The following is a 21,448-nucleotide window of genomic DNA, read 5'->3' as shown; positions in this document are numbered from 1 at the left end:
ATTCCGGCAGACAAAACGTAGCTACTCTAGGACTTCAAGCAAGAGTCTCAATGCTGAATGACCGAGCCTTGGAAGTGTTGAGGCAGGCTGGGTATTATAGTCGAGACGACGATCGGGGAAAGCGAAGGAGGTCATTGTAGAGATTAGCTCAAGCGGGTGCCCCATATTTCCCCAGACGAAAACCAGTGTAACCCCAGACTTGGCGACACCCAAAGCGGAGTGTCCATGTTTGCCAAGTGCGGGGTATCATCTCTGATGGTCTCATTGTACGGAAAATATCACCCCCAACGCCCAACGCCTTCTGCTGGGGGATCAGTAGAAGCGCTAATTAGCGGAAAAGCACTGAGTAAAGCGCTTATCCGTGGTGGATCTGTGACCAGCCACATCAAACGTTCAAGGAAACATGTCCGATGTGATTTATCCTCTTGATACGGATATGATTACAACTCATGGAGCACTACACCAAGTAATCACGCATGATACCCGTGATGGTTACTCAAAGGAAGCGATTTTTACCCCGCAAACAACAATGACATGACAACTCAACCATGCACAACCCCGGGATAAATAGTCCACCACTCAAACAATGTAATTCCAATCGGTAGACTCAACAATCACAGAATACACACTTAAGCACAATCATGGCTCAACGAAGCATCATCAAAGACATTGTCATCACACCTGTGGCCTTCCATGATATGCCCCTGCTGAACTGCGTGGGTGTACATGAGCCATATGCTTTGCGCAGCATCATTGAGATCATCACAGAAGACTCGTATGGACTTGGTGAATCATATGGAGATTCAGCACATCTGGGCCGTTTGCAAAAAGCAGCAGACAAGATCAAGGGTCTCTCTATCTACAGCACAAACATCATCTATCAGAAATGTGTTGAGTCACTGGAGACAGATACCAATACTGGTGGGGATGGCATGGGAGGCATGGTGACTACAGCGTCAGTCGCTGACAAGGTCTTCTCGCCGTTCGAAGTCGCATGTCTTGACTTACAAGGCAAACTGGCTGGGATATCTGTCAGTGGCCTTCTCGGTGGACGGGTGAGAGACCAAGTCCAATACTCAGCCTACCTCTTCTACAAATGGGGAGGACACCCTGGCCACGACGATGATGAGTACGGCCCTGCGCTAGACCCTCAAGGAGTGGTGAAGCAAGCCAAGAAAATCATTGACGAGTATGGCTTCAAGGCCATCAAGCTTAAGGGGGGTGTCTTCCCTCCTGCAGAGGAAGTTGCCGCGATCAAAGCTCTACATGAAGCCTTCCCTGATCTCCCACTGAGACTCGATCCAAACGCTGCTTGGACGGTCGAGACTTCAAAGTGGGTCGCAAAAGAGCTTGATGGTATTGTTGAGTACTTGGAAGATCCGGCTGGTGAGATCGAGGGAATGGCTGCTGTTGCCAAAGAGGCATCGATGCCCCTAGCCACCAACATGGCAGTCGTTGCTTTCGATCATCTCCCACCTTCAATTCTCCAAAACGCCGTACAAGTCATCTTGTCTGATCATCACTTCTGGGGAGGCCTTCGTAAGTCACAAACATTAGCATCCATCTGTGCAACTTGGGGTCTGCGACTCTCAATGCATTCCAACAGCCACCTGGGCATCTCACTCGCCGCCATGACACATCTTGCTTCTGCAACACCAAATCTGGATTATGCTTGCGACACTCACTGGCCTTGGAAGCGCCGAGATGAAGACGTTGTTGTTGACGGCGCGTTGAAGTGGAAGGATGGTGGTGTTGTAGTGCCGACTCTACCAGGTCTAGGTGTCGAGCTTGATAGAGAGAGGTTGGCAAAGCTTCATCAGCAGTACCTGGACTGTGGGTTGAAGAAGCGTGATGATACTACATACATGAAGAGGTTTCAACCAGATTTCTCGGAGAAGATCCCTCGGTGGTAAATGCTGCACGATTTTCGCCGGGTTCGAGCAGAACTGTCATACTACGACTTCCATTTATACAATAGTTTCTTCAATTTCTTAAATTCTATACTGCAGTGTCTACAGTATAGCTATCATAACCTCCAAACTGGTCTCTCACTACGAGGAAAACCATCATTGAGTCATATTCTCGCAGCAGAGGTCAATTTATATTCAGTGCTATTCCTACCAGGCTTTCCTTCTCCACTGTGTCTGACTTTGTCGAATGAACCACAACTCTTAGTTTGACTGCGACCAACAGAACGTATTCCGAGAAGAATTAGTCTTTTTCAATCTGTCCGATGGTCTGCAACATCTCCTTCAAATCCTTCAGTTCTTCTTTGAAGACTGTGACCTTGATCTTGTCTCCCTCATCTTCCTATCCATAGTTTGGTGTCCCATCAGCCTTTTTCCCGTAGATCCATTCAAGACCATCAGAAAACCTCTCATTGGTGATGATCAGGTGTTTAGAGATATAGTGCGTCCATGTGGGAACATTTTTTGGGTTGAAGGCGCCCATCACGTGTATGATCTTGGTGTTGGCTAATGACTAACTACTTGACTCTTCTGGCAGAATTAGAATTGGCTGATTTGCCCCTTCCGTTCTTATACGTGCCTATGTGTTGCAAAAGACCAAGGATTTGAGTTCGATAAAAGTTTTCGACCATTATATATCTGAAGAAACTCTGTGAATCAGAGAACATGTGCTTTCAGACGCCCTAGATGTAGTGTTGGACATAGAAACTGCGCCTGAATCATCGTTCGGTCATTCGGTTCCAGTTCCATGGGACAGAGGTCATTTGTGAAGTTTTTCGACCATAGAAAGGTGAAAAGGTCTCAACACAACCAAATATCCAGATCGTCAACTCATCACAGACGAGATCAGTACTCATGATCATGGTTTGTAGGTTTGACGAAGCTAACATTTTTGGTGTCATGGGACTGTTTTTGTGGAACGTAATGATAAAAAACAACGCCTATTTACGATCGTTTGTGGTCTGCAACATGAATATGCAGTTTCTACTAACAATAACGTAGATGTTCCTGAAAAGGATGCTCGAACCTATATCAGTGGTCAATCCAAGCGATTAGCTACAATGACTCAGCGTTGACAGGGGAGTGGCGTCCCCATGAGTCGAATTACCCGGGAGTTGGCACCTGATGATTAAAAGAATGAATTAAAGAACAATTACCTTGCTACAAAGTACTAAGATCTGGCATTAAATAATTCCTTCTCTTTAAATATAGATTATTATAAGAAATGGCAGTCAATAAACTACTCACATAAATGATAGATTTTGTTTCATTACTTATACACATTGAGCAAAGCAGACAAAAGACACTATTTTAGACAAAAGTCTCCACCATCAAGCTCGTAGCGAAGGTCAAGGTTTTTTCTCATGACTGATTTCTTTTCTTCTTCTTCTAATTAGAGTAACCCCGCGCGCGCCGGGAAATATTGCTGAAGTAGGATTCAACCAGATCTGACCACCACCGTCAGCTTATGTGAGCAACTAAAATTGAGATATCTGAGGGGCAACGACCAGACTCTCTTTCTGACTTCACATTCTCCTTTTCACCGCTTGTGCATTGACTGAAGCTACAGAACTTTATCATCACAATGTCTGCCAACTCAGGCCTTAGGAAGCAAATCGAAACTACGGTGAATAGCTTCCTCGCGAGCTACGAGGACGGGAGAAAAGCCAAGGACCCAACCGTCATCAACCGCGATGTTACTCCAGACTGCACTCGCCAGCTTCTTCCCGCCTCGCTGTGCAAGGCGCTCGGCCTCCCGGAAGAGTTCCTAATGCCCAATGATATTTACGAGAAGCTCTACGCCGACGATCTTTCTCTTGGCGGCGTTCACAATACCGAGTCAAAGCACTTGACGATCGACGTTGAGGCCCGGCGCGCGGCAGTTGAAAGCAGTGGAGACATGATCTACCATCATGGCGAGACTCTACATCTAGAATTTTCTTGGATTTTCTATCTTACTGGCGATGGTACGAAGATAAGCAGGGTTATCGAGTTCGCTGATAGCACGGCTGTTTTGAAGATGGCAGCCATCGCGAAGGAACGTGCCGCCATAAGTGGCCAGGGTGAAGATGTCGATTTTGACGCTACTGGGTAGTGCAGCGGTTGAGGGTGATGGCCGGAGCCAGTGAATACTTATTATCTTGTGAATATGATAATTTTTCTGCTATTTATAAGATATTGTTTTATCATAGACCAGAATTATATGATGCTTCCGATGTGATTGGTGGATTCACGGTCAAACAAATTGGTGTCTTGGCGATCAAACGAGTCGAAACAGCACTACAAATAGCGAGCAAGGCAGAAACGTGCTCTCGGTGCAAAAGTTCCGGCCTTTTCCGTTATCGCGAAACACTTTGTGTCGATATTCAGTGGAGAACTTCAATTCGATACATGGCGACCCCGAAGCGCCCAAGCACCTGCTCGATACAGTCCGCGGGCCTCTATTTATTTAAACTTAAATATAGAGATTCTGGAGACCGACTGGAGCCCGGGGACGGTCTGAACGCGGGAAGTGAAACCCGGTTAGGTTCCCAATTAACGCGAGCCGGGGCTGTTTATCGCCGATTCCATGGAGTTTTCAATATGTTTGCAGCATGTGAAAGAGCTTTATGTCCGTGGAATGTTCTATTGATCTGCCCGGTATGCCCGAAACTCAAAAGAATGCCCAGCGTGGCTTAAAAGTCTTGGGGATTTTGAGCCGCCTGCGACGTGGCATCCGTTGCAGGGATGTCGAGCGCCTCTGCCGTGTCTCCAAGCCACCATCGACAACACCAATGCCATCATTTTTGACGATCTGTTGACCAAGACGGCAGTCTACTTATCTCGCATACGAAATGAAACGCGACAGATCGCAGGTGTACAAGATCCCGTAAGAGCCGCAACCAATACCACAGCCCCCCTATCGAAACAAGTTTGAGGACGATCTTCAAACGCGACCTCAAACCCTTCAATACTAATTTAGGCCGCAATCTACACTCCCTGCTCACGTCCAAGTGTTCGATATCTACACCCAATGGGATCCAACGGCTCTCATTCCATTTTCTCCACCGACAAAGTTAAGCTTAAGCCTCATTAGCATTGGTACGAGTCAGGTGACGAGTACGACGACCAGAGCGGGACGTGCAGGGCATATCCATTGGCTCACCGTTGATCTTCAAGACGATCGCACTGATATACAGCAAGGGACAGCTCAGGAGCTATCCCAATGTTTTGGGTCTCATATCTTATACACGAGACTTCGTTGGCCAGCAGCCTTGCTACGCGGTGCGGCTCAGACCTTACCCGTTGTCGCGCCCGTCACTAAAATTAGTCTAGTTTGCGTGTCATGTCCAAGAATCGTGTAATGAAGATCTGGTCTCCAGTAAAGTGCAGGCATGTGAGATTCGTAATGATATTTGCAAAAGTGCCGAGACGATGGCGATAGTGCTTGGGCTCTTATCGCCGTTGGCGAATATTTATACCTAGTGCCAAGCCCCTGAAGATCTACCGCTCTCCCTGTATCAACAGCAGAACGTCTCATCTCTAGCCTGGAACTCTCAAGTAGGAGTCTGGTGACTATATACATCAGTTGAACTCTCTTCGCTTCTTTTTCCATCTCTCTTTCAGCTCAGTTTTCACAATATTTCTGCATTACCATGGCGCATCACGATACGAGGATACACGATTCCAACATGGATCGCAACAGCTACAACCTCGACAACCTCTCCACTCAACACAACCACCATGAGTCACATCGACCAAACTCTCCATCAGATCTCATGTCCGGAGCCTCAACCGATATCGAGTCCGGCACATCAACACCGACACATATCAAGGATGCAAACCAACATCCTTCATTCGACATTTACGACCCGAACCGACCTAAACTTGGCTTGCGTCAACGGATGAAGCACTTCACTTGGGCTTGGTATACATTGCCTATGAGTACTGGTGGTCTATCACTTCTCTTCTTCGCTCAACCGAACCAATTTCCTGGCCTCAAGACCATTGGTCTGGTCATTTATATCATCAACCTCATAATATTTACCTGCGTGACCACGGCTATGGTATCGCGGTTCTTTCTTCACCCTGGATCATTTGCCAAGTCCATGACACATCCACGAGAAGGTTTCTTCTTGCCTACATTTTTCTTATCCATAGCCACCATCATTACCAGTACCGATCGGTATGCGATACCGAAGGACAATTCAAACTTGGTCTGGGCTGTCCAGGCCACCTTCTGGGGCTACCTTGTCGTCACCCTCATCCTATCTATAGGACAGTACAGCTATGTCTTTGCAGCTCATAGCTTTGCCCTCACCACTATGATGCCTACTTGGATCTTACCCATCTTCCCCATCATGCTTTCGGGCACCATCGCGTCTGTCATCGCTGAGACTCAGCCTCATGTTGCTGCTGTGCCGATCATTGTTGCAGGACTAACCTGCCAAGGCCTTGGACTCAGTGTTGCTGTTATGATGTATGCTCACATGATTGGACGCCTGATGCAAGCAGGCCTGCCCAACAGAGAACATCGCCCAGGTCTTTTCATGTGCGTTGGACCCCCTGCATTCACTGCCCTGGCTTTGATAGGCATGGCTCAAGGTTTGCCTGAAGACATCGACTTCATCCAAGATGGAACGTTTATCAATGTCGGAATGGTTCGGTTGATCGCTACTATGAGTGCTATCTTTCTTTGGGCTTTGAGTTTGTGGTGGTTTGGCATCGCGGCTGTTGCCGTTATTCAGTCTCCCCCCAAGTACTTTCACCTCGGATGGTGGGCTATGGTTTTCCCCAACACTGGTTTCACTCTCGCTACTATCTCTATCGCGAAATCCCTTGGCAGCAAAGCCATCGGATGGGTCGCCACTGGAATGAGCATCATCATTCTCTCCGCTTTCGTTTTCATTCTCTACAGCCACGTTAGGGCTGTCCTCTCCCAAGACATTATGTACCCAGGACGGGATGAGGATGTCGAGGACCACTGAGTCGAGCATTTCAGCGCAGCATAACTAGACTTCTAAATTGCATAAAGGAACATAAAAATGTTATACACTACTACTCGCATATACTGTCGTTTCCCATTCACTACCCCCGTCCCGTGCATCGCGATCAATCGTTTCTATAGTAAGGATTTAATATTCACTCGTTAGTTAGTTTCACCTTTGAATTGATATCATATTTGAATTTGAATGACTCCGTTTCCTAATTAAGAAGTCTCTTATCTATGCTAGTCCATTTTTACTGTTTCGATCGTTTCAGAAATCTACGATAAGATCAACCGATCTGAAACCGCTTCTAGAGCTCCGAGTCGCATCCCCTTGTCACTGTTGCCGGAGCATAATGCTGCAACGGAATATTTATTTCTGAATATTTCACTCACTAAAAATAGTCCCCCTTATATTGATGCACTCGAGACGTTGGTAAATCTGAGCTTTTCAGTAGTTGTCATCTCATTGGGTGCGTAGTGAATCTCCTGGGCTTGTCATGGGTCGCAGCCCGCGTGCAATCCACTCTTGATGATACTCTGCAAAGACCCAGACCCGGGAAATCCGCGCATTGGTTGAAGACCGAACTTCCTGGTGAGCTTAACTTTTTCCGTAGCAAGGTTGAGTTGTTTTGTTGCAGTTTGCAACTTCCATTCTTACACTGACTAGCCGTGTTCAGGACTCCTATCGAGTTCCAGCCAGTCAAGCTTCTTTCCAAGATAGGGTTCTCATCTATCGCTCTCGTTTGGCGATAATAGCCCACTTCTCAATAAGCACTTGGTAATATTCGGATGCATGTACGTAATCAATGCTGACACCCCTCTCTTGGCTGATGAACCGGTTAAAAGAGGTTTTAGAGATGAGAGTCAGATGCTGACGGTCTTATAAGCCAGCACCTAAACTAAACAAGGGGTGGATGCCAGAAAGTGGAAATATTTGCAGCTATGTCTGAATCAACGATCGAGCAACTCCCCACCCTACCCTCTGATCTGACTCCCCAGTGGTTCAGTGCGAAACTTGGGCAAAAGATCAAATCAGTAGAGAATACACGCAACATCTGGGGAACCGCGAGTAAGCTATTCTACACGATTACCTACGAAGATGAAACAGATCAAGAAAGGCCGGTCAATATCTGTGTCAAGGGAGTGTTTGACCCCAAGATGATCGAAGCTCAGCCATGGACAGTCAGTCTAGCTCAACGAGAAGCTGAGTTCTTCAGCAAGGTTGCGCCAAACATCAGCCATATGATCTTTCCGAAAGGTTGGTGGAGCGGAACGGATGAGAAGCAGGGAATTGCGATCATGAATGATCTTGTCAGCGAAGGTTGCACCTTTCCAGCCGAAGTTGCTTCATATTCTGTAGACAGCGTCAAGAATGGTGTTGAGCAGCTGGCAGGTCTGCATACCCAGTACTGGGGCCAGAGTCAGGAGGACCATCCATGTAAGAACCTTTGTAAATAATTCCGTTACCGGCATCTCACACACTTACAGGGATCTGGAACAACTACGATCCTGCCATGACATTCATGTGCAGATCGTGGGACGAAGTGGTTAGAAGACCTGGCCGCCCCCAGCTTCCGGAGTATCTGATGGACGGTGCTCGATGTAACAAAGCCTTAGATCGTTACTACGCTGAGCGGAACCCACGTTTCCGCACCCTGTTGCATGGAGATACTCATATCGGAAACATCTACTTCACAGCTGATAACCGCATCGGCTTCCTAGACTGGTCAGCGTTCCACTTTGGCTCATGCTTCCATGATGTCGTGTATCACATGACAGCCATGCTCAGCGTGGAAGATCGCAGGGCCCATGAGATGGAGATATTGGATCACTATCTTGAGACACTTCATAGACTTGGAGGTCCCAAGTTTGACCGGCATAATGATCCTGAGGTTATGGTGGAGTATAAGCGATCATTCATGACCAATGTTATCTGGCTCATTTGTCCGGATGGTCTCCAAAGCAAGGAGCGTGTCGCTGCTTTGTGTGAGCGAACCGTTGCCACTTATGACGACCATCAGGTTATTGACGTTATTCTGGGTCAGCCAGAACCGACAGCATGAGTGCTGTTCTCCTCGGATGGTAGCATTTCTTTGGTCCTTCTATTTGAATCATAACCATATGCCTATAGTATTAGCCAAAACTAATAACGAAACTTGTATTCACCGTGTTGCATTTCCAAGTCTTGTTATGATGTTGTGCGATCTGACGACTATGTGCTTGATTCATGACGAACCGTATTATGTTGGTAGGATGACATTTCACAATATGGTCTATAGATAGTGGATCAGTGATAAAACATGATGCTCAACACGTTTGATCAGTGAACAAAACATTAGTTCCTCACGATTATAACTTCTCTCTCGCTGAAATAACGCACGGTGAGGAATAAGGCAATTTACATCTACCAAAATGCGTGGCTCTTGGTCTGTCCTCTTATGGGTACTAAATACTATTCACGATACTAGAGATGCACCAGTCACGGGAGAAAAGAAGTCACGCTCTAATCATTAGTGCTACTTGGTGTTATTATTTGCTGAGGGACGTGAGCTCTGAGTGACAACTAGACTACTTTATCTGCGGCTGAGCCATGATATCCTTACAGAAGCTTGTCTTTAATAACCTCGCTTCTTCTTCTGCTTCTTCAAGCACTCGTCACATATGGACTCTATCTCCTTCCTTTCGACCGACGTCCCGTTCCCGCAGGCGCCCATGGCACCACCCTTCTCCCTTGCCTTGGCACAGGGGACGTCGTCCCACTCATCCTTAAGGTGAAGATAGCATTTTCTGCAGGAGTACTTTCTTTGGACCTTGATACACATGTCTAACGGGCCAAAAGTGGTTTCAAATTGCTTTACTATTTTATGGCTTCGGTATGAAGAAATTTCTTGATCTTTATATGTCTGTTTGCGATGGGAAAGGTTCTGGGAATGGATGGTCCAATATTTATACTTTTTATCGATATATGATTCACTGCAAGAGAGTTTAGATTAACTGTAATAGGACATGTCATATATCCGCTGTTAAAAACCACAAGGTAGTCGAATCCTATCCGAAGCTAATATTGACTTCCTTGACCTACGCATTGGCCAGCTTTCTAAATCTCGGCTCAAACATGTTCAGCCAAGGTCTCTCCGGCCGCAAAGACGCCTCAGCCATCTGTTCCAAGAAGTCTTGGATCCCATTGAACGGGAAAACGGTAAAGTCCCATGCAGTCCAACTAATCAGTCCCCATTCAAGGTTCCTGAAATTTTCCATGCTCCCGTAAGTCTCTTGAACAAGGCGGTCAAGCTCACGACGCTGGGTGTCATTTCTTTCCTCATAGGTCTTGAAGAAATAATCTTTGGCTGGCTGAAGTCGCTCCTGACCTATGAGGAATAAATGGCCAGCCCTGTCTTCGTCGTTGATATCGCCCGACAGACAGATACATCGAGCCTTTTCGAAATTTGGCCACTCCAGCATGTTTCCCGTCCCTGGTAGTGGCTTACGGCTACTCAGCAAAGGAAGCTCATTGCCTTCGAGAAAGTCGACCTCTTGCCAATTGGCGTCCTGGGCACCAGCCAGGTAGTCTACAAGATTCTGACCGTCCCACATTGAGCCAAGACCATTCGTGATGCTGAGGAACTCTTTATAATCTTCTGGAAGAGTCATGCCCAGTCGCTTCTCCAAAGCTCGTATACCCGAAACGGTACATCCCCGTCGAAGTAGACCATCTGCATCTTTTGGTCGATTCCGGAGGTTATCAGGCGGACGATAGGCATCCAGCCTGTCGTAGGGGCAGTTTTTGAACGTATTCTCGCTGATAATACGGACCAGCTTCTCAATAGACTGGCCTGCATATCGACCTCTGGGTCCATTCTCCAGACGAGTCTCAGCCATTTGACATGCACGAGTTATGGCTGGCCGGAGCTTGGCAGCGTGAATGTTGAGAAAGTCCAGGATGGGCCGCTCGGGAACAGCAAGAATCTGCTTCCACGCGGCTCGAGAGCAGGCGAGCTGTTCGACTTGCTCTTCTGTGTCAAAACGATCGCACACTTTCATGAATAGCTCTCGAGCTTTTCCTTCCTTGCCCAGGCGTAGATATATATCCAGGGCTATCGTCAAACCAGCAGTGCGGTACAGCTGAACATATGGGTAAGGGAAAATGCCTTGACGCCACCACATGGCTATCTTCATGTATCTAACAGACATCGGCCCGTTTGGACTCGCTGAATATGAGAAGACCCCATTTTTGGCCATGGTTTCTGCCTGTACGACCTGTCCGGCAAGTGTCCCATTGAAGTCAGGCAGGTTCGTAGTTAGCCCGTTATACGCCATGTCCAAAGCTTTTTCGGCGGTCTCTTCTGTGACGTCCCATTCCTGACTGAATCGCTCGATCCAGTGCTTTCGTCCTTCAACTTCAAGCTCTTGAAGCTTTTCTTCTATGCGTTCTTCCTCGGGGATCCAAGATGGCCATGACGACGTTGCCTCCCAGGCGAAAAACATGCAAGGCTTCAAGAAAGGATAATCAGAGTCAGAGTATTGGAACGGATCAATACCTCTGCTCTTTAGTGTCTCAAGAAGCCTAGTTGCGCCATCGACTTCACCAATCACTGCAAAATTCACGGCGGTTTGGATGATTCTTCGAATAGCTTGGGTGAGGGACCGTGTATCGGCAATCGAAGGTTCATCATCGACATGGCGAAGAAGGAACCCAAATCTAAGATGTTCGGGCTCGATGTCTTTGTGTCTCGATGTCGCCATGTTTTTGGGCTTGGAATGCTATCAAGCGCTTGTGTGAGTGTTGTCAGGTGCAAGCTTACAGCGTGCAGTTTTCGCGTTACCTTGGCCAAGGCGTGTGACGTCACAAATAAGCTGACCTTGCCACGCCAGTTGATGGAAAGTCTAGAACATTTTGTTACTAATAGCAGTTCTCTTACTAATTCTCTAAGACAGGTGTCCCACGAGTTTAATGTAAAGTCGCTGCAAAATGTTGAGGCTTCCGTTGCTGAAGAATCAGGAATTTATTCATGCAACGGGTCTTACGGTTAAGGATGTTAAGCTAAGCTCGTCAGATTTTATGAGTTTCTCGCTCATGATTCATGCGTACTTTGAAATCTCCTCACATCAATATTCTCATGGTTTTGGCTGGTTGTTGCGTTGTCTGGAGATGATGTATTGAACTTCATGATCCGATGAGTTCCATCAGAGCCCTTAGCACCTTGGGTTAACCGGAGCATACTCTCCGGTCTGACTCTTAAAGTTGTAAAGCGTCTCTGGCTCTAAGTGCAGGTGCTCCTGACTTCAAGAACAGAAGGATGCGTGGCGAGGAAGGCGATGGCGTGTTCACCATCCTCCCAGCTTAGCACTTTCCTGACTGCTGATGTTTCCGACCTTCGTCGCAACTCTTCTTCTCTTCCTTTTCTCCTCTTCACAAACAATCATCAAGATGGGTTGGTGCGTATCGTTGCAGCTTGGTCATCGATCAAGAAACGCTGATCTTTCACAGCACAGTCTTCAGTTTCCGACTCATCAGACCCCTCCCCATGGCCACTGAAGATCCGCAAGTTATAACCCGGTCCCTCCTGTTCGTCGGCTGACCTCGAATCGCAGACAATGGTTACCTATACCAGCGCGTTTCATGGAGAGTAACGGATTGGTCGCCGTGGCATTCTTTATGCAGGACAGAAATGGATTTCGGTGTGAGGAGTTGACGGTGCGGATTGCAGATCGTGGACTTCTGCTGTTTTTATTTGTACTGTTGTTGTTTGCGTTGCCGTTATGGCTGTCCTGGTTCCGGGAACTTTGAATCGCGGACATAACCAACAACGACGTGGCTCCCTGCGATGTTTTCCCTCTTCTGCAGGAGGATTTATTTCCAGCCTTCGCTCGAGGCTCATCATGCTAGCAATAACGGAAGTCAATGAAGATGCTACTGAGTCACAGAAGGAAGTACACCTTTCGCCCACCGAGACCGTATCTTCAAGCTCACGGCTCCTCCCCCTTCTCCGTGCCGATTTTAGATTCAACACTCTTGACTCCACCATCTCAGAAGCTCTTCGAGCTTTTCATCTCTACTGATTAGACAATACGATACTCGGCGAAGTCAGTCTTATCTTCAATTGCTTGAAGTGTGGCCTCTCCGTCCATAATCCCCTGCACGTAGCTACAACACTTTATTGGCAAAGATCGAAATCGGATAGAAGGATGACACGTACCATTCGCCAACATATGTCCAGGTCTCATGCGCACTTCTCCTCAATGCATAGGCTACGGATCCACCCAACAGGAGACAGATAGAGTCACCGGGTTGGATATCTGGCGGGCCTAGTCCCATATAACCATTTCCTGTCATGAAGAAACGCCGATTGAATTGCTCAATCAATCGAAGTTGCCGGTATAGAGGCCGAAGGCATGACTCCCACGTGCTTAGCAAGCCTTCCATTCCCTCCGTGGTCTCAAGTTGTAACAGTTCCTGCAGATCGTTCTTGTCCAGCCTTTTGGGCGTACCGCCTTTCTTCGAGGCCAGACGGCCTTGGTTCAAGTCAACCAGAACTGTTCTCCAAAATGCCAAAGCCTGAGTTTCACCTGTTACATAGCTATTGTTAGGTGGAAGTAAGGATCTCCACTGATTTAATGTATCTCTCATCGAGCTCCTCCAGTGTTCAGGGTTTGTCTCGCCTACATTCTCAAAGTCAGGACCTGGAGCTTGAGTTCCGACAACGGACACCGAATCGAGGCAAAAGCCTTTGAGTATTAACACACTGTCATCCTCATCTGTTGTTATGCCCGAAGGCCCCTCTGGGCTCATAAAAGCCTTGTAGATCGACCATTTGTTGAGAACTTTGGACAGCGAAGTTATGTAGTCCCTGAATGGCTCGGAGTGAAGTTCGAAGTCAGGGACCCAAGAGGCCAGGCTTTTGTTTCGAGACTCCTTCTTTTCAGAGATCAGGCCAAGGCAGTTGAGGTTGCCATCCTCGACGAGCGCGGCTCGCATCGCGGCTCGATACACCTTCTCGACTGACCATGAGTATTCTGGCTTGAGGCTGTCGCGAGGCTCTACAATACCCAGCAAGCCAATGACCTTGTCTCTCGGATCCGAAGATGCGCGGTTCCAGGTCGAGTAAAGCGCCATTGTAAGTCCGATTTTCCCATGAGCAACCATGTCTTTACGCAGATATTCGACGAGCATTAAGGCGCCAAGAGTCATGTCTCTGTGGGCCAGTGCGCCTTTGTGAGCATCGTGATTCACTAGGTGATATAAGAAATGGGACAGGCCCAAGAGGTATTCGAAAGGAAACGTTTTTGAACCCGACCAGCAGATTACGTTTGGGCAGAGGACACTTTCTTGCAAAGTCCATATTCTTTTCCACCAGCTGTTGGAGAGTAATGCTACCGCATGGTTGAATGCCGTCAGTGCTCCTGGGTGATCAAGAAGCTTTAGAATGGGCGCATAAAACTCGTGAAAGGGCGTGGAATCTGGGTACATTGTGGCCGTGCGTGCATCGTTCGACGGAGACTGTTGATAACTTGTATCACGAAAGACAAGCGTATAGAAGTTGGTCAGGAAAGCAACACCAGCGTCAGAGTTTGTATCTGCGATTCCGAGCCAGACGTCGACAGCTTGAGCTTGAGAGTAAATTTGGTTCATTTGCAGAACTTGACGATTCCTCTCCGCTTGATCTTGCTGATTGATACAGACGGCGTCGACCCAGATGAGCTTTGCCTCAACAGGCTGTCGAAATGCCTTGAGAGCTGCATGTAAATTGGGCCGCACTTCAAAAACAGTCCCGTTTACCAGCAGTCGCATCGCCGCATCGTCATTGCCCCATGTGTATGAGATGGCTTCATACTGAGGGCAGGCAGACAGCTCGTGATGATGCAGCTCACATGATATATCGGATGTCTCATCTTGTGACGGGAGGATACTCAGCAGTCTGAACCACCCGTTTGAGGGGAGTGGCGAGTAAGTGAATGGCTGTTCCATTTGGCGGGAGAGTGAGGCTGGTGGGCATCGAATGTCGGGTAGCGGGTGATGGAAAATGACGCATCAGACTTGACAAAAGATGCCTTTGTAGATATCAATGTTCCTCTTGATTAGTTTTAAACACAGTTACACAAGCCACTTGGACAGTGACTGATTGCCAAGAGCTATTTCGTGAGTTGATACCGCCAAGGCTACGGCTACGGCAGTGGCATGTCGTGTTTGTTGATGTCGCGCTCGCTGAGGCTTCAGCACAGACGGTAACAGTGCATCAGCATAGAGAGCTAGCAAGCGCGGATGCAGGCTGACCAAACTGCAATACAGCTGCGCAAGCAACTACGTTACATTACATGGAATTAGTGGAAGCGATGAAACAGCCCAGGTAAAGCAACAATTGATCACAGATCAGATAGTTGGATGAAGCAATGAAGAAGCGGTTGGCGGCCTTTTGCTGTCTAGGTATCGGAGCGCAATCAAGGCTAATACGGCGATGCAAAACGATCCAACACAAGCCAGTGCTCTCCATGAATGATCATTCTTTCACCATAGAAGTTAAAAAAGAAGCACTGGCAGGAAACTTTCGCAAACTCGTAGAAGGATTATGGATTGATCTGATACGGCTATCATTACGAAAAGGCCGTTCTGTTGGCAAGGCTTCTGAACTCAATCTCCCCTTCCCCTCAATCTACCCTCCATCATGCGTGGGCTCGATCGTCGGCGTAGCGACCAAAGATTAATGCGGGGTTGCATGGATGTCGTCTAGGTCGTTAACCAGGTCAATTGTCCTTAAGCTAGCGATCATTTGCTCCGTAGACACGGGAATTCCACATCCCGAGCGCAGACACAATTGATGAGATGAACAGAATCTTCATCAATTAGCTTCATTTGCCACGCGACTTGGACAGGCTGAGTACCGTGGTCTCAATAGGCAAAGCCAGAGGTTTGCCTCAACAAGATCGAGTCAGTGAGTCTCCGGCTTGAGCACAGACGGATGGTCGATTGGTGGCAACGACTAGCCACATGAGGCATGATCTACTCAGATCCATCTCTGGGACATCCACGCTCTCGGGAGATTGGCGGATTGCAACGCTGAGCTTCAAACCTACGATTCATGGAGTAATCGCTACTGCAAGATATCTCTTGGCCTTTCGCCCATAGCTGTTTACAATGAATCAGGTTCACTCTAATGCGACATTGCAAGGGATCCTAACAGAGGTAGAGGCTGGGGCCTGCTCGTATCCCCTCAGAGTCAACATCTTCTGTCAGCTCAATACCCAAGCTCCACCTCGTACCCAAAGCAAATGACATCAAAACCCCCAAAGAAATTACCATCCTCTAGAGTCTCAACGCTTTTCACAGCCCTCATCCAAGGCAAAACAACCCCCTACTAGCAAAACCGAACCCAAACTAAGTCCCCCGTAATGACTCGAACATCCACGTGCCGCCCACGCGGAACAGGCGGTTAGCCATACAAAAACGAGCCCCTATCCATTAGCACGGAATAATCTTGTACGCCATCTTCACCTAAAAACACTAGCGAACGGCGGTCCGCCACTGCGCGCTCTTCTCATTTGCCCATCTGGTAGATCTATGGATTCACCATCTCGGTCTATTCACCAGACTGCCGGGGCTTCTGGAACCTCTAAAATCCCCCATCATGCAAGATTCCGATCTACTTCGGGGCCTTGGCAAGGATTTGCCATCCTTTTTTTCTTGCTTAAAGACCTTCTTCCTGTCGCAACCCTGTCTTCTTGGCGGTTTGCTTGTTTCTCTCTGTTTCAGTCACCATTTCCCGATTCGATATCACAATGGCGGGTTTCTTAATACCGGATCACTACGTATACGTCAAGCCCAGCACTACCGATCAATTGGTCGCCAGTGTCATCTGGGGCTTTACTCTCGCTGTTGGAATCTTTGCGGGCCAGAAGGCGGGAAGACAGACATGGGATCAGTGGAAGCGCACAGGACGGGCTAAGGCCTATGTCTGGATGATCTGGGCCGAGTGGTTGGCGTCGATGTTGATTGGAGTCTTGTCTTGGTGTTTTATCCGTGGTTACATCGCTCCCAGGTATGTTATCCCCCGGCCCCTCAGATTGAGACAACATACTGACCGGTAATTCTTAGCTTCTGGATCTTCTTTGTTCTCCGTACGACACATCTTTCGAATATTCTACGAACACGAAACTGACTGGTCTTTTAGTGTGCGCCTGGGTTGTTCAAATTCAATGCATTTGCGGAATCATCATCAACCGAATTTCTCTTCTTATGGTCGACAGACGAAACGCCATTAAAATTCGATGGATAACTGCAATTACCCTTGGCCTCATTAACATCAGTGTCTTTTGCATTTGGATTCCTTCTCAGCTGCAAATCTCTCAGCGTTACCATGATATCAACTATGTCTGGGATCGCATCGAGAAGGGCCTCTTCCTGGTCATCGACGCAACACTCCACGGCTACTTCGTCTACCTGATTCGCATCAAGCTTATCGCCAATGGTCTTACCAAATACCAGCCTCTGATGCGGTACAACCTTGTCATGATTGCAATATCCATGAGCTTGGACGTCATCCTCATTGGCAGCATGTCCATCGGCAATGGTTTCATGTGAGTCCCCCCGCTCCAAATGGTTGATGCGAGACCTCAATGACTGACTCGCTTAGTTACGTGCAATTCCACCCTCTTGTCTACATGCTCAAGCTACACATTGAGATGAACATTTCCGCACTTATCGTCCGGGTTGTTCGTGCGACCGGAGATCACAGCTCATACCCCTCTGGTACCGATCTGCGCTCCAAGGTCAGAGCCGCCGTCACGAACAAGAAGTCGGGTAACTCGAATCGCACAGGTGGCACAGGAAAGGGCGCCATGTTCTCGTCTACGGGAAGAAACTTGGAAGTGCGCATTGACGCAGGCGGTCAGATAACCGACAGCGAAAACAGACCCCAGCCAGCGGGTATCACAAAGGTCACACAGACGCATGTAACAGTCATGCCTAAGCACGAAGAGGATGATGCCAGCTCGCAGTCCTCAACGCGGCACCTGAAGGATCCTTACTCGTATCCCTGATACACTAGGGCTGACGGAGGTGGAGGGGAGTTGAAAGATGGAGACGAGACGGCATTTCGGTGACATTCTCTGCTTGCCAAGCATAGCGAACATGCGCCACAAAACGTGGCTCGGAGATTATAGAAATTAGAAAGCATAGAGTCATAGAAACGAACAATCACTAGTATAACATACTTATATTAATTAATAATGGATATCTTGACCCTGAGGAAACGTGACATGATGAAGGAGAAATGGAAAAGACCCAGCAGCTAAGGTTTTTTCGCCGACATGATCTGCGACCGGGTTGCCCTAGCTCGGCATAGACTCGGTGAGCTTCGTGGAGAGCAGCTCCGGTGAGACATTCTGCACAACGGGGCTTGCAGGACACAAGAAATTATTAGTGCAAGGAGGCTAGAAATGGTTAGCTGTGCGATGGTCCAGCTCAAGTGGCGAACAATGACTAGCTACAAGTCAATTGAGTCGTCGTCAGTCCTCAATTGATCGTTTTCCGAAGCTGAAATGTTGATCCAAGATTCCAAAGAGTAACCGAGCAACCGAGGTAGCGATCAAATAGGACTAGCTACAGCGTGCTCCCTTTCCAATTGAAGCTCTGAGTTGCATCCAAGGAACAACGAAGCACTTTCCCGTGTCTGGACCGCTCAAGTGACCCATGGGCTTTGAGCTAAAACCCCCAAGGTGCACAACCAGTGGAGTCTCGAGAATCTTGATGAGCCACTCACTGTTCATTTCTCAACACGGCCCGGTGCCCAAAGCTCATTGCCTCTATCCACCAGCCTTATTGTAGTTAGGAGATATGGGGAACTCACCTTACCATTCTCAGATTGCCCCAGATGGGTGCAACGTACCCCGACCAGATCGGCGTCTGGACAACCCCAGTTGAAACGTCCTACGTCAAGTAAAGTCTGATTGTAAGGGTCCAGAGATGGGTTGCTGAGATATTGGAAGGACCTGCAGGTGACTCGCGCGGGGTTATCCTGCGGCTGGCAGCCCGCAAGGAATAACCATGGTGACACGAGCTGCAGGTATGTATATATAACTTCCCCTCACCAGGGACATTCTCTTTTCGAATCACCAAGCACGACTCGCTCATTACCCTCTTCTAATCCCATTTCCTACCTTCTAACCACGTAGCCGAAAGGATCGTCCAGTCTTGACCATGGGCTTATATACTAAACTCGCTAGCGACATTACCGAAGTCGACATTATCATCGCTGGAGGTACGCTTGTTCTGTACCTAACCCACCGACACTGCTAATTATGTGAACTAGGCGGAACAGCAGCATGTGTCGTTGCCGGGCGTCTGGCGGAGGCTGATCCAAATCTGTCTATCCTTCTAATTGAAGGTGGACAAGATAACCGTGGGGTCGAGAGCATTGAGAACCCTGTCTTTTTCCTGGATCACTTGCTGCCAACCTCCACCACGACCTTGTTCTACAAGGCCAACAAGTCAGACAAACTGGCTGGACGCGAGTCCATCGTTCCCTGCGGTGGAACTCTTGGCGGAGGCTCATCGATCAATTTTATGATGTACACTCGCGCTCAGCGAGCAGACTTTGACTCTTGGAAGTCCCCAGGATGGTCTGCCGATGAGATCTTTCCATTTTTGAAGAAGGTATGCGTTTTGAATTACTCTGGAGTATTCTGAGACTTTGGCTAATTCCGTCTAGCTTGAGACATACCATGGCCGAGGTAACCCGGAACACCACGGCTTTAACGGCCCGGTCCATATCTCTGACGGTACATACCGTTCTAAGAACCCAGAAAGTGATTTCATCAACGGTATGTCTCAGGTCGGCTGGCCAGAGCATCATGACTTGCAAACTCTCGACGCCAACAATGGTGTTGAGCGATGGCTCCGATATGTTTCCAAAGATGGTCGTCGGCAAGATACTGCTACGGCCTATCTTCACAACAAGATTGATAACAAGAAGTATCCAAACCTTCATGTTCTTGTGGAGTCGAAGGTTGTCCGTGTTCTTCTTGATGATGATAAGAAAGCTGTTGGTGTCGAGTACACTCCCAACCCAGCATTCCAAGCTCAAATCACACCAACCCAACATCCGACGTTGAGTGTCAAGGCTCGGAAGCTGGTTGTTGTCTCATGCGGTGCTCTGGGCACACCACCCGTGCTTGAACGATCAGGCATTGGCGCCCCTGAAGTTCTCAAGAAAGCTGGTGTCGAAGTAAAGGTCGATCTGCCTGGCGTTGGCCACGAGTATCAGGATCACAACCTCATTCTGTACCCTTACAGGACCAATCTCCAACCCCACGAAACAGCCGACAGAATCCTCAGAAATCCCGACAAGCGCCCAGAGTTTATCAAGTCAAAGGATTCCATGTTGGGATGGAATGCAATTGACATCTCTTCTAAGCTCCGGCCTACAGAAGCCGATGTTACTGCACTTGGGCCTGAATTCCGGAAGGCTTGGGATCGGGACTTCAAGGACTATCCCAATCGACCTTTGATGCTTATGGGTATGATCTCTTGCTTCCTTGGAGATCCTTCAACTGTTCCCGAAGAGCAATATGTTACTGTCGGCAACTACACTGCGTACCCATACTCTCGCGGCCACGTCCACATCACCGGCGCTGGACTCGATGACCCTCTTGACTTCGATGTTGGATTCCTCAGTGACGAGAATGATATTGACTTGAAGAAGCAGATCTGGGCTTACAAGAAGTCTCGAGAGATCATGCGTCGAACAAAGATGTATCGTGGTGAGATCGCTGCTGGTCACCCAGCATGGCCCGCTGGATCCAAGGCCGCTTCGGTGGAGATCAACGAGGCTCTTGGTGATGTCACAGATCTCGAGTATTCAGCGGAAGATGACAAGGCCATTGAGGACTGGGTTCGACAGAATGTTGCAACGACGTGGCACTCCATCTCTACTTGCAGGATGGCTCCTCGGAATGAGAATGGTGTCGTGGATGCGAGACTGAATGTGCACGGTACCAAGGGTCTGAAGTTGGCTGACTTGAGTATTCCTCCGGAGAATGTTGGTGCAAATACGAACAACACTGCTATTGTTGTTGGCGAGAAGGCTGCTGATATCATCATCAAGGATCTGGGTCTTGGTCCATCGGCTAAGTTGTGAGGCTGAGGTGGCTTGCTGACTAGTAGTCTGTCTTCGAAAGCTGACCTGGGCATGAGCAATGTTTGTAAGGACACTGACGAGATGAATCTGGTTTTATGTTTGATAGTAGCGTAGCAATGAGTAACGAATACACACAAGGTCTTGAAACCTGAACAACATACGTTTCCGGAACATGCATCTACACGGTCAGGGGCTTTCTAGTGACTTGCAAGATCGAAGCCCACACACTTCGCCATTTCATCAGTAATGAAACCCATCACGAGCAATAGCACGGCCTACAACACGGGTCTCCTTCCGGTTTTTCTTAAGTTATACATGTCCCCCGCGTTATCGTGAATCTTGCAAAAATGATTCGAGCATGGTGAGGCTGGGAGGGTAGAAGT

At 48.2% G+C, this 21,448-nt stretch overlaps 8 protein-coding genes across 8 annotated transcripts; 6 read left to right on the top strand and 2 right to left on the bottom strand.

The window, feature by feature from the left end:
• Positions 1-641: 641 nt before the first annotated feature.
• On the top strand, positions 642-1,913 carry FTJAE_8753 (glucarate dehydratase; the record flags this gene model as incomplete). Its single annotated transcript, XM_037355603.1, has 1 exon — positions 642-1,913. The coding sequence occupies one exon, from the start codon at positions 642-644 to the stop codon at positions 1,911-1,913; it is 1,272 nt and encodes a 423-aa protein (XP_037204172.1).
• Positions 1,914-3,552: 1,639 nt separating this feature from the next.
• Positions 3,553-4,062, top strand: FTJAE_8752 (uncharacterized protein; the record flags this gene model as incomplete). Its single annotated transcript, XM_037355602.1, has 1 exon — positions 3,553-4,062. One exon carries the CDS (start codon positions 3,553-3,555, stop codon positions 4,060-4,062), a length of 510 nt encoding a protein of 169 aa, XP_037204171.1.
• A 1,576-nt stretch (positions 4,063-5,638) lies between these two features.
• Positions 5,639-6,934, top strand: FTJAE_8751 (Malic acid transport; the record flags this gene model as incomplete). The annotated part of the gene is made up of 1 exon (XM_037355601.1): positions 5,639-6,934. The coding sequence occupies one exon, from the start codon at positions 5,639-5,641 to the stop codon at positions 6,932-6,934; it is 1,296 nt and encodes a 431-aa protein (XP_037204170.1).
• Positions 6,935-7,878: 944 nt separating this feature from the next.
• On the top strand, positions 7,879-8,999 carry FTJAE_8750 (uncharacterized protein; the record flags this gene model as incomplete). The annotated part of the gene is made up of 2 exons (XM_037355600.1): positions 7,879-8,374; positions 8,425-8,999. The coding sequence occupies 2 exons, from the start codon at positions 7,879-7,881 to the stop codon at positions 8,997-8,999; spliced, it is 1,071 nt and encodes a 356-aa protein (XP_037204169.1).
• Positions 9,000-10,014: 1,015 nt separating this feature from the next.
• On the bottom strand, positions 10,015-11,679 carry FTJAE_8749 (uncharacterized protein; the record flags this gene model as incomplete). The annotated part of the gene is made up of 1 exon (XM_037355598.1): positions 10,015-11,679. One exon carries the CDS (start codon positions 11,677-11,679, stop codon positions 10,015-10,017), a length of 1,665 nt encoding a protein of 554 aa, XP_037204168.1.
• A 1,317-nt stretch (positions 11,680-12,996) lies between these two features.
• FTJAE_8748 (heterokaryon incompatibility (het-6OR allele)) lies at positions 12,997-14,902 on the bottom strand (the record flags this gene model as incomplete). Its single annotated transcript, XM_037355597.1, has 2 exons — positions 12,997-13,081; positions 13,134-14,902. 2 exons carry the CDS (start codon positions 14,900-14,902, stop codon positions 12,997-12,999), a joined length of 1,854 nt encoding a protein of 617 aa, XP_037204167.1.
• Positions 14,903-16,707: 1,805 nt separating this feature from the next.
• Positions 16,708-17,967, top strand: FTJAE_8747 (uncharacterized protein; the record flags this gene model as incomplete). The annotated part of the gene is made up of 4 exons (XM_037355596.1): positions 16,708-16,967; positions 17,024-17,046; positions 17,100-17,505; positions 17,562-17,967. 4 exons carry the CDS (start codon positions 16,708-16,710, stop codon positions 17,965-17,967), a joined length of 1,095 nt encoding a protein of 364 aa, XP_037204166.1.
• Positions 17,968-19,126: 1,159 nt separating this feature from the next.
• Positions 19,127-21,065, top strand: FTJAE_8746 (alcohol oxidase; the record flags this gene model as incomplete). Its single annotated transcript, XM_037355595.1, has 3 exons — positions 19,127-19,187; positions 19,239-19,582; positions 19,638-21,065. 3 exons carry the CDS (start codon positions 19,127-19,129, stop codon positions 21,063-21,065), a joined length of 1,833 nt encoding a protein of 610 aa, XP_037204165.1.
• Positions 21,066-21,448: the final 383 nt, after the last annotated feature.

Source organism: Fusarium tjaetaba (genome assembly GCF_013396195.1).
Source record: "Fusarium tjaetaba strain NRRL 66243 chromosome Unknown NRRL66243_c0000192, whole genome shotgun sequence".
Classification (NCBI taxonomy): domain Eukaryota; kingdom Fungi; phylum Ascomycota; class Sordariomycetes; order Hypocreales; family Nectriaceae; genus Fusarium; species Fusarium tjaetaba.
This window is presented reverse-complemented; position numbering and strand designations above follow the sequence as displayed.